The 12,245-nt window shown below is 40.4% G+C and overlaps 1 protein-coding gene across 1 annotated transcript; it reads right to left on the bottom strand.

Annotated features, from left to right (window-relative positions):
• Positions 1–1,405: 1,405 nt before the first annotated feature.
• On the bottom strand, positions 1,406–9,983 carry snrnp48 (small nuclear ribonucleoprotein 48 (U11/U12)). The gene is made up of 9 exons (XM_083918828.1): positions 9,764–9,983; positions 8,243–8,356; positions 7,620–7,680; positions 6,522–6,602; positions 4,621–4,800; positions 4,378–4,499; positions 3,316–3,422; positions 3,087–3,209; positions 1,406–1,617 (listed from the first exon to the last, which is right to left on the bottom strand). The coding sequence occupies exons 1-9, from the start codon at positions 9,908–9,910 to the stop codon at positions 1,533–1,535; spliced, it is 1,020 nt and encodes a 339-aa protein (XP_083774954.1). The 5' UTR covers positions 9,911–9,983; the 3' UTR covers positions 1,406–1,532.
• Between the last annotated feature and the right edge of the window lie 2,262 nt (positions 9,984–12,245).

Consider the following 12,245-nt stretch of genomic DNA (forward strand, 5'->3'; position numbering starts at 1 on the left):
TAATAATCCAGTCGTCTTTTAAAGCAGAAGTTATGACATTTCATGTTTCCTGCTTCTCAAATGTGAGAATCTGCAGCTTGAAGTTGTCTAAATATTTCTGTTAACAGAATATCTTTGAATTTTTAGAGTCTTTGGCTCCAATTTCCGTCTTGAGATGTTTGTTTTTGACCAAACAATAAATCAAGAAGATGATTAATCAATTATGAAGAGTTGCAGATTAACCTTGAGCAATGCTCCTAAGAGAAATCCACTATTTTTATTGTCATTGTTAATATTATCATCATCATCATAATTAGCATTTTTATTGTTATCAGGGTTCATACACTTTATCAGAGGTCAAATTCAAGCACTTTTCAGCACTTTCAAGGCCCATTTTCAAGCTTTTCCAGCACTTACAGCTGTGGTCAATTAATATATTTTTACAAATACATTCTTACTGAAAATGATCATTTCACGTTTTTTTTTCAGGCTCTCCTTTTTTATTCCTTCTCTAAAGCTATTTGTTGTATTTGTTGTGAAAGAAATGCAGATACAGTTTCAAGCATTTTAAAGCACTTTATCTAAAATTAAAGCAGTTTCCAAACCTTGAAAACACATTTAATTTAAAGCATTTTCAAGGATTTCAAGCACCTGTACGGAGCGTGTTATGCTATTGTTTATTATTATTATCCCTTTGTTGTTTAATCCCTTATGGACTTAATGTTTCATCATACATACATACATCTTATTTACTCACTTGTTTATTTTCCTCAGAGAGGATTGTTGGTTAAGAAAGGGAGGGATTTTATGATTATTGTTTGTTCATTGTGTATAGTTTATTAATAATGACCAAAAACTCAATAAATAACTCGTAAATCCAATTCAATCCGCATTGTGTTTTGAAGAATCAGAGCGTTTCAGTTCTATTAATGAACAGTTGACTTAAAACACTCCGAGTGTGTGGCGCTCTGAGAAGTTTAATCAGACGTTAAACTGAACAAACTGAACTGAGTAAATATACCGAGAACAAACCTTTGACATCGTCTACAAGTCTAGTGACGACTCGGTTACATTTAGTGTGATCGTGTGCAGTTTGAAATATGCACATTTCTTTAATAGACTTCAGAATGAACCATTGTGGCATTTCTCTAAAAGCTGCAGATTAAAGGACTTCCCAGGGGAAGCTGCAGAAACTGTATAAACACTTGAAGACTCAGCAAAATCAAGCCCAGAAGACCCGAGTGACCTTTGACCCCGTTATAAAAGCATGCCAGCTCTGACACTCCTGTCCAACATTCCACTCCCAGCCAATCAGGAAGAGGTGGGCGGGGCTTGTTCATGATTACACTGTAAAACTGAAATGCAAGAGAAGCAATAATAAAATATTAAAAAGTGTCTGAAGCACAAAAAGCTCAAAATATTGATGTTGGTTCCCAAAACTTTATTTCCAAAATCCCCTTAAAATGTGACACCCGACATATTTTAACCCGTAGAGGTCACAGTGACCTTTGACCTCATCTGACGTGACTTCTGTTGTTGCTGATCCTGCACCGTCACTTCTCCTTCTCCTCCTTCTTCCTCTTTTTCTTCTTCTTTCGCTCGTGGTGGTGGCGTTGGTCGTCGGGGGAGCGGGAATCCCTGAGATGAGCCAATATAAAAATGAGAATACATTTTCGCACCTTCACAAACAAACGTTGTTTTCAGATTAGGTGGATCACTTGTGTACGGAGCCCCGAGGTGTCAGTCAAGAAAACAAAAACAAACTTTGTACTTAACTGAGGGCACAGCTACCTCTTTTCAACATTGGGACCATGCCGCGCGTTAATGAAAGGTGCGTTTGACGTGACAACAACAATAAATGCAACTTACGAAAGCCGTCAATTGACAATGCTAAACAACATAGCATCGACCCGGGGATAATCCTGTTCCTGATCCTCTGAGCTTCTGTCCTCTCTGTCTGTATCATTCATGTCTCATCAGTGCATGTTACTAATTCAACTTCTTCCCCGGAGTTGTTTGTGCTTTGTCGTCTCTCAGGTCTCTGCTGATGGTGGTGGTGCCTGCTGCCCTGGTCCTGTGTGCAGGTCTCTGCTGATGGTGGTGGTGGTGCCTGCTGCCCTGGTCCTGTGTTCAGGTCTCTGCTGATGGTGGTGGTGCCTGCTGCCCTGGTCCTGTGTGCAGGTCTCTGCTGATGGTGGTGGTGGTGCCTGCTGCCGTGGTCCTGCATGACGCTTCCTGCTGCTGTTATAATCTGTCACCTTAGATGTGCTTGTTTCTACTATTCTGCTGTATTAACCGCCATAACGTATAGGTCATATTCACATTACTATAGATATTATTATAGTTACTGGAAGTGTGTCCGTCTCTGTCTTTGTGTCTGTCTTTGTCTCTCTCTGTCCATATGTCCGTCTTTTCTCCCTCTCTCCTTCTCTTCCTCTCTCCGGTGCAGACAGATGTGCGTCCTCCACAGAGCTGGGTCTGTCTGACGTTCCTGTCTGTTATAGTGAAGGTTTTCGTCTCCACCGTACTCTACGGGGGAATTGTTTGGTCTCTGTAAATCATAAATAAGTCATAGAGTGTCGTCTTTACCTGCTCTGTAAAGTGTCCTGAGATCACTTTGGTTATGATTTGGCACTGTAAATAAAATTGAATTGAAAGGCTACTCGTAAATATTGTTAGCTGTGTTCAAAATCATTCCCTCATTCACTCACTCACTCTTCCCTATGTAGTGTTTCTTAAATAGGACGCCAAAGAGTTTATAATACTATACGGTAGGAACGACGAGATTTCAGACACATTTTTACAGACATATTTTAACAAATCCTTGCATCAGTTATGCGCCGGATAGTCGAGATGTGCGACGGAAGCGGGAAACAAACAACAAACCAAACAAACAGAGCTGTAATCCCGTTCTACAGCCTGTTTTAATCCCAACCTGCTCTCAGGAGGACAGTCAAAGGTCGTATTGATGTTGATGTTAATTTTAATGTTAAATCCTGAATAAATTGTTGGAATTTTGATGGTGTCGAAGTGGGGCTTCGTACTTATGTCGAGCACCAGTAATGAATCAAAAAGAACTCTATATCATTACACTTGTCCTCTCTCACCTCTCCCTCTTCTTCTTCTTCTTCTTGCTCTCTCTGTCTTGGCTTTGTTCCTGGCTGCGACGGCGTCTGCTGTGGGAGTGGCGAGACTCTGACGACGCTGAACGTCTTTCATCCAGCCGATGTCTGACAGATAATAGATCAGCTGTTAGACCTTTAACGGTTCTTTCACTTCAAAATACATTCAAATGTCCTTAATAAAAAGCATCAGACGGTCACAGTTTGGCCGTACCTGTGTGAGGAGGGTTCAGATCTCGTCGGCTCCTCCTCCTCCACCTCCTCCTCTTTCCACTGTCTGGTGAGCTCCTCTGAGTGGACGTTGATCACCTCTCTGATCACCTACAGGGCGATCACAGTGACAATCAATTCGCTTATTAACCTTTATTTAAACAGCAAAACTGAGAAGACATGATCTGGCGTCAGCTTCAGATTTTCACCTTCACACTAAAACACACATTTCCTGAACAGTTTATTTGGAAAACAGTTACAGAGTTTTTGTATGTGTTACTTCTTCCTTTCAAAACTTCACGTGTATTACCAATCGGAAAAATTACTTGCCCCAAGCCCAGGATGAAGTCCGCAAATGTCTTATTTAGAGATATTAAATTTAATGTGACAGAGGAGGAAAGAAACTAGAAAATATTCACATTTAAGAAGCTGAAATTAGAGAATTGTGACTTTAATCTTTGCAGCTCTAATCTGTGCTTCAGCTTCTTACGTCACACATACCGATGCGGACTGTAAGATGTAAAAGCCATCATCTGCCCAGGTTTGCAAGGGTCTGGGCGAACCATCCGCACACAACCCAGAAAAACGAGCGCGCCGACAGTACACAAGGCGAGCATGACTACTGCATATGCTCCAGTTGGCCGTTTGTACACAGGTATCCAAACGGATGCTTCTGCGACTGTGCGGACTGTGGATCGGGAATTGCACGTGTGGAACGCCAGTCCGAGGCGGACACTAAATAAGGTGTGAATAGAACTGTGTGTGCGTCTGGTACGTATGTGTCTAAAGCTGGATTTTGCCAAATGGACAGAGCATCCATAGTGCTGTTCCCTACATTGAATGATTAATGATTCTGAAGCTGTTGAAACTTCTGGTCAAAGTTGAGGAAACTTGAGGAGCAGCTAAACTTTGTTGCGTGCTGCGTTTGTTTGTAGAGCATTTATTTGATGCATTTGTCGTTTGCTTGTCCCACCTCTCCCCCCTAACACAAAGCAATTTGAACTCTGAGGACAAAAAAAGAACCGCACATAAAGCATATGGAGGGGATTTTAGGTCTTGCTCGTACCTCAGTGTAGGACTTCTTGGTGATGTGAACGTTTTTGGCTCGGTAAGACTGACGCCGCCTCTTGTAGTCCCTCATCTCTGCCATCAGCTCCAGGTGAGTCTTTGGTTCATTCTGTTCTTCATCTACACACAAACACACACGCTTTCATTTTTACCAGAAGAAAGAAACCAAACTTCTTTCTTTAGTCACAAAAACAAGTCTCATATACAGTCTATGGTCTTCGCCATAATGTTTGAATCTTACTCTTCTGGAGTTTGGACACCAGATCTACGTAGAGATCCTCGTTGTTGGCGGCAGCGTCCTTCTGTTGACTGTGGACGCCGACCACATGATCGTACAGAGCCAATCGGTCGGCCACAGTGAGGTCACACAAAGCGCGTTTATGGGTCTGGGGCACGTCGACGGGATGGCCGGTGTACTGACCTGATGGAGGATCAGAGAGGATTTACACACAAATCACCCGGACACACGGTTCAGTCAGAGACACTCTTCTTGGTCAACAGAACTCAGCTTCGAGGCAAAGCAGCTCTCAAATTCAGGCAAAATTAGATTCTTGAGTATTTTGAAAAAGTTTAAAGTTCTGTACGTTGATCTGGGGAAAGTGAAATGCCTCTACTACAGTGGTTTTACCATCTGATCCTCAAAGCAATTTCAGTCAAAAGCAAGTGGACTTGGTTATTTGTGGTGGTTGGTCCAGTACCAGCCTGGTCCTGGTCCTGGTCCAGTCCCAGCCTGGTCCTGGTCCAGTCCCAGCCTGGTCAGATGCGTACATGAACTGATGAAGCCTCTTGGATGAGAGGTGAAACGTCTTCCTGACAAAGAACCGAGTCCAGTTGCTTTTGACTGAAATTGCTTTGAGGAGAACGACGACCTGGACACATGAGAACATTCTCAGGCCTATTAACATCCGAGTTTGACACAATCTAACCTGGAGCGGAGATGTGACTGACTCAGCACACAAAGGAAAACAAAAATAGCACAGTTAGCACAGAAGAGGAAAGTAAAAAAAAACACAACTTGACCGGCACAATTATGCATCATTTAATCATGTTTTGTTGTGTGCAAAGGATGAGCTAAAAATATATATCTGACACTTTAAGGGAGTGAACAAAGAGTCTAGTTCTTATAATTTCCTAATAAATCCTATTTTCAATGCTATTTCTTGAGTCTCTGCTCAACAAGTTCCTCGTCTCCGAACAGTTCTGTCACTTCAGTGATGTGTTTGTAATTCAACATGTTCCCGCTCAGTTTCTTACAGCTGCTGTTAAATGTACAAGACATTTTCCAACCTCCATTTCTAACTCTCTAAGGTATTTGTCCTCCTTTGTCACCAATATGGATCTAATGAGTGAAATCAGGAAGTGATCATGGCTTTTCACTAGAATTATTAGAAAAAGGAGACTAATAATTTGTACATGAAGTCTCGTATATGAAGACTTTCCCCAGCACGTAAAGGGAAAAGAGTGTTTTAGCATGTCTACCGTGTGTGCGTGTGTGTGAGAGTGTGTCCCCGCCCAGCCCTGTGGTTTGAAAGGATATGATGTTAAAGGATACTACACGTAATCAGGTAAGCCTGAAACCAGTGCAGCAGAACTTTATAGAGCCCAGCTCCTCTCTAATACTCACCCCTGTCACTGCAAACAGAACACACAACACACAGATTAGACACATCAGCTGAAACGTCACATTGAATAAAAAGTCAAAAATCCTAAATAAAGAAAATTAATCTTATTTACTGGGGTTAAGCCGGGGGTGTCCAATCCTGCTCCTAGAGGGCCACTGTCCTGCATGTTTTAGGTTTCTCTCTGCACTAACACACCTGATTCTAATCATGTGCTCGTTATCAAGCAGCTGAAGCTTATCACAGGTTTGAAAATCGTTAGACCTGCGTGTGTTGGAGCAGAGAGAAACCTAAAACATGCAGGACAGTGGCCCTCCAGGAGCAGGATTGGACACCCCTGGCGGATGTAGGTCGACAGGGACCACACAGCTGAGCCATTAGTTAGTGCTCTAGTGACATCTAGTGGTTTGTTGTTGCACCTGGAGAGTAAGGCTAAATATTATCGGGTGGTGAAATCTAACTATAAATCTGTCTGGTCTCTGGTCAGGATGGGACACAGCACGTCAGAGGAGACTACACCCACCTTGCCAGAAGACTCCTTCCATCCTCATCAGTGGTGCAGCAGATCTCGCCTGCAGGATCACCTGGTGCTGTGTGGATTTGTCTGCATGAAGGAAATGACATGACAACTGAAGAATGGATCACGTAATAAACATATTGGATTTTCTCTTTTTAAATACACATCACTTCACATCACTTCCTTTTCCTTTTCTTTTAATAAAAACCTAAAACTTTACTAAAGAGCGCCGGCTGACAGGACGCAGGTGCACAGTTGAGGTAGTGGCTGTTTTTTTTTAAATAAAATCAAAAGAAATATATATATTTTTCAAATTACAAAACTATTTGATACCGTCTTGCCGTTCTTTAAGACTTTTCTTCGCTGTTCTTTTAAAGTATTTTTAGGAAAACGTAATCTCAAAAACATTCAACAAGGAAAGGAAAAATAGTTTTACGGTTTTCTTATGTTCCTCTTTAAAAACACGATCATCAGTAATTATAATTAAAATATAAAAAGGGGGATTTTTAAAGAACATATTAACTTTGATTAGCTGACCTCTGAAAGCTCCTAATATTGAGTCTCAATATTTCATTACCATGGTAACATCTTCTATGTCAACATCCCGAGGAACACAAAGCATCATCAGACATTTTTATTGACGTTTTACCTTGATAAGCTGAACTATCTTTTCATTTATTTCATGGTCTTTTTGCTGTCTTCTTACCTTGTCATTTATTTATTTAATTTTTCTTGTTGTTCCTTTGTCGTGTTTTCGGTTCGTAAAAGCGTCCCATCGTTTATCTCGCCCTGTTGTGTGTGTGTGTGTGTGTGTGTGTGTGTGTGTGTGTGTGTGTGTGTGTGTGTGTGTGTGTGTGTGTGTGTGTGTGTGTGTGTGTGTGTGTGTGTGTGTGTGTGTGTGTGTGTGTGTGTGTGTGTGTGTGTGTGTGTGTGTGTGTGTGTGTGTGTGTGTGTGTGTGTGTGTGTGTGTGTATATATATATATATAAAGTATATATGTATGTTTGGACTCTATGTGCTTCAGACTTTGCTCTGACCGTCAAAGCTCTTTGCAAATGTATGTTTTTAAATGTGCTATATAAATAAAGTTATATTAATGACTCACCCATTGTGAAGCTTCTGACACTGCTGTTCTCGTAACACACAGAAGGGTCGAACATCTCCGCCTGCAGAAGAATGAGAAAACGTTTATCTCTCTCTTAATGATCAGGTCGTTACAGCGGCAGCATGTTAACACTGGAGTTTATTGTGTTTTAAGAAAGGATCCTAAACTTTTTCCATTATTTTCCAGACTCAAGACGCTCTAACCTGCACTCACGCTCACACAGCGGTAAACATTTTGGATGCCTGCTCCAACGCCATGAAAAACACTGCGGCAGTATCATCGATCGACTGATTGGTAGAAATTCTGAATTCTATATTTTAGAAAACAGAGTCAGAGCAATAGTCTGGAAACACAAACATGTATCATACTCTATTTTCTTTTCTCCATATTTATCCAGACTATGAAATGACTAAAATCAAACTGCATACTTTTCTATTCTGAAAATGAAGTCTGTAAAGGCTGCGTAGGACGTCTGTTGTCGTGTTTCCTCAATGGTTTTACTGACATGTATGGAGGTTTTAAACCTGCCACCAGGACAGTGAATTATACCGTTAACGTCTGACGTGCTTTACTCATAACATCGCTACTTTAGTTTCCATTAGAGTCGACCGTGTCTTTGTTACCTCCTCCTCAGCTGAGTAGCCCATCTTTCGGAGGCTGCAGGAGGCTTTGTGTTTCTCCATGCTCCTGACTGGGACTCTGTGGTTGGGGTCAAAGGGACACTGCTCCATTGCTTCCTAAGAAAAACATTTAAAAAAAATAAAGCCAAATTATTTAAACATTTACATTTAGATGACACACACGTACACACGCTTTGTGTCAGTCTGCAGCACACACAAATATAAGATTAATGTCCTGATTTCACACCAAAATCTATCAACCGATACAGATTTTTTAGGGCCGATGCAAATACCAATATATATACTGTATGTGTACATTACATGGTTCCCACAGGACAGCCACAACACAGCTAAACTACACAACAGTATTTAAGATGCTAACATACTCATTAATGCAGCACGAATAGTCATCAAAAAACATCATATTTCACTTTAAAAGTCAAACACTGACAGGGACAATATCAGACTATAAGTATAGTAGTTAGCAAATGTTACATCTTTCACTTAAGGTTTTGACGGCAGCACCATTTCTTTTAAAGTCAGTGGAGTTATTTTTAGGGTGGCATTAGTAATCTATACTGCAGTTAAACACACATACATGTTCTAAATAACGCTCCTTCTTCCACTCATGATTTAATAGATTTATTTGGGATAATCTTTAGTCGGTAACACATTTTTTTTTAAAACATTATTTGCATATTTTCACAAATATAATACAGGCATTGTAGAACAATTTGGCGTATACTTGACAAAGAAAAGTAAATTCTCCCTTCAGTGAACATTACAATCTTAAATTATAATGACATAACATAAGTATGAGTAAAAGCAAAACAATAAAACAATAAACTAAGCAAAAATAAATACATAGAAAGGCTATATTGTTACATTTCCTTTAAAAATCCTGTCGACGGTTACGCTAGGGTTAAAGTCGACGGTTACACTAGGGTGAACGTCAACGGTTACGCTAGGGTTAACGTCAACGGTTACGCTAGGGTTAACGTCAACGGTTACGCTAAGGTTAACGTCAACGGTTACGCTAGGGTTAACGTCAACGGTTACGCTAGAGTTAACGTCAACGGTTACGCTAGGGTTAACGTCAACGGTTACGCTAGAGTTAACGTCAACGGTTACGCTAGGGTTAACGTCAACGGTTACGCTAAGGTTAACGTCAACGGTTACGCTAGAGTTAACGTCAACGGTTACGCTAGGGTTAACGTCGACGGTTACGCTAGGGTTAACGTCGACGGTTACACTAGGGTTAACGTCAACGGTTACGCTAAGGTTAACGTCAACGGTTACGCTAGGGTTAACGTTAGCTAGGTATTAATGCTAACTGTTGACGTTACAGCTCGGTGTCCTAGCAACAACTGCTAACGATAAGCAGAGGTTTCCATTTACGTACTAACAAACACGATAATGTTGTTTGGCTCCGATAAAACCAAGACACAGTTCTATAAGTTTATGAGTAAAGACCAAAGCCTAATGCTAGCTTAACCGACGTTAGCCGTCCAACGGTTCTTTTACCTGGTCGGCGTCCTTGCTGTCCGGAGACCATCCGAGCGTCTCAAATAAGTGGTTTAACTGTTTTTCACAGTCTTGTGTGAACTCCGTCAGCTCCCGCAGACGGTCCAGTCGGTCCTGAAGGGTCCGTGTCTCTGATAACTCCGACATTTTCAGTTTTTTACTCAAAAACACACGATAAACTGTCTTCAAATCATCAGTGTTCTGTTGTCGCTGCACGTAAGGCAGCCATGTTCCGCGCGAGCTTATGACGTTTGGCGGGGCGTTGGCGGGAGAACCGAAGTGAGGCATGCTGGGAGATGAAGTCCACTATTATTATAATATTTTATATTATATATTTAAATAAATAATGTTCTTGTATTTGAAGTCCACTATTATTATTATATTTTTATATTATTTTACATTATATATTAGAATAAGAATATGCTGGTAGGTGAAATCCACTATAATTGTATTATTTTATATTGTTTTATATTGTATATTTAAACAAAAATAATGTGCTGGTATTTGAAGGTCAATATTATTATAATATTTTATATTATTTTATATTGTCTTTAAAAAAAAATAATATTCTGGTAGTTAAAATACATTATTATTATATTATTTTAATGTATTATATATTACAAAAATAATATGACGGTCGTTTAAATACATTATTTTTAAATAAAATGCTGGTAGTTAAAGTCCACTAATATTGTATTATTTTATGTTGTTTGATATTATATATTTAAAAAAACAATATGCTTGTCCACTATCATTATATGAAATCATCTTTTTTTAGTCTTTATTGAGCATGTTAAAAAAGAATAATAATACAAACTAAATAAAGCGAATGAGCCGTAAAAGAAGACGGGATCCTCAGAATCCTAAGCGACAAAAACATGACTCCAATAATAAAGTTCATGATCAAAATAAAAGTCAGTCAATCAGTCAACATTTTTTATTATTGCTTTGTTTTCTGTTATAAATCCTATTAATCACAGTTGCCTTAAATAAAATAAAAGATAACAATAATAACAATACACAACAGCAGTGATGTCTAATATATAAAACAAACATGTATGAATGGAAGCTTTGTTTACAGTGTTTATTGTAAAGCCGGACCCTCGGGGCTCATGTGGGGTACAGCGTGGGGTACAGCGTGGGGTACAGCGTGGCGTGCTGCAGCAGCTCAGGATCCATCCCCTCCTCCGTGTAAACGTCCTCTGTCCTGAGAAGAGAACAGACGACTGCCATCGTGTCCAACCAAACATGCGTGTGTGACTGTGTCGCTGTGACCCACGCTGAAGTTTATACCACGTAAACAACAACACTTACATGACTTCCAGAGTGTCTTCAACAGCGACCTCCTCCACCACCTCCACTCCGACCACCAGGCCCCTCCTCACTGCACGGAGCATCAACACAACATCTTTCTCTGTAATAACGACAATCTAGGCCCACACCGTCACAGATGACACACACGGGAGTTAAGATTCAGTTTAGTAGATTAGAACCGCAGGAAGACTGTGGAGGTTTAGAGCTGATGAGGCACAGTATACTTTTGGCAGTCTGTCAGTTTATAGTCATTTTGCATCTTTTTGTGGTGGTTTTGCATCTATTTTTAGTCATTTTGCATCTTTTTGTGGTGGTTTTGCATCTTTTTTTAGTCATTTTGCATCTTTTTGTGGTGGTTTTGCATCTATTTTTAGTCATTTTGCATCTTTTTGTGCTGGTTTTGCATCTATTTTTAGTCATTTTGCATCTTTTTGTGGTGGTTTTGCATCTATTTTTAGTCATTTTGCATCTTTTTGTGCTGGTTTTGCATCTATTTTTAGTCATTTTGCATCTTTTTGTGGTGGTTTTGCATCTATTTTTAGTCATTTTGCATCTTTTTGTGGTGGTTTTGTGTCGGATTTTAGTCGTTTTGTATCTATTTTTAGTGGTTCTGCATCTTTTTGTGGTGGTTTGCGTCTGATTTCAGTCATTTAGCATCTTCTTTTAGTCATTTTGCATCTATTTGTGGTGGTTTTGGATTATTTTTAGTCGTTTTGCAGCCTTCAGTAATTTTGTGTCTCTTTGTAGTCATTTTGTGTATGTTTGTGGTCATTTAGCATCGCTGTCATTGTTTTATGTTAGTTTGACACTTTGGGCCCCTGGGCCTGTGCCCGGGAGGCCTGTTCGGAAATCCATCCATGATGAGGCCAAAGATGCTAAATTGTGTCATGCCAATACAACCCTGCGATTTGTAATAATAATAATAATAATAATAATAATACAAAGTTCAGTTTAAACGTCAGGTGCCTCACCTCCGTAGACATAAGGAGATCCGGGCCAGCAGGAACCCAAACCTCCTGGTTCTCTCTGCCCATAAACACAGACACACCCCTGGGTCTCCATCGCAGGACGCCTCTCCCTGCAACAATCACCAGGGCAACGCAGCAAGGCGTCCGCCCCATCACCTCCCCTCACACGTGTTGGCTGCTGTGAGGGCGGAGGAGCACCA

Source organism: Echiichthys vipera (genome assembly GCF_963691815.1).
Source record: "Echiichthys vipera genome assembly, chromosome: 8".
NCBI classification, from domain to species: Eukaryota; Metazoa; Chordata; class Actinopteri; order Perciformes; family Trachinidae; genus Echiichthys; species Echiichthys vipera.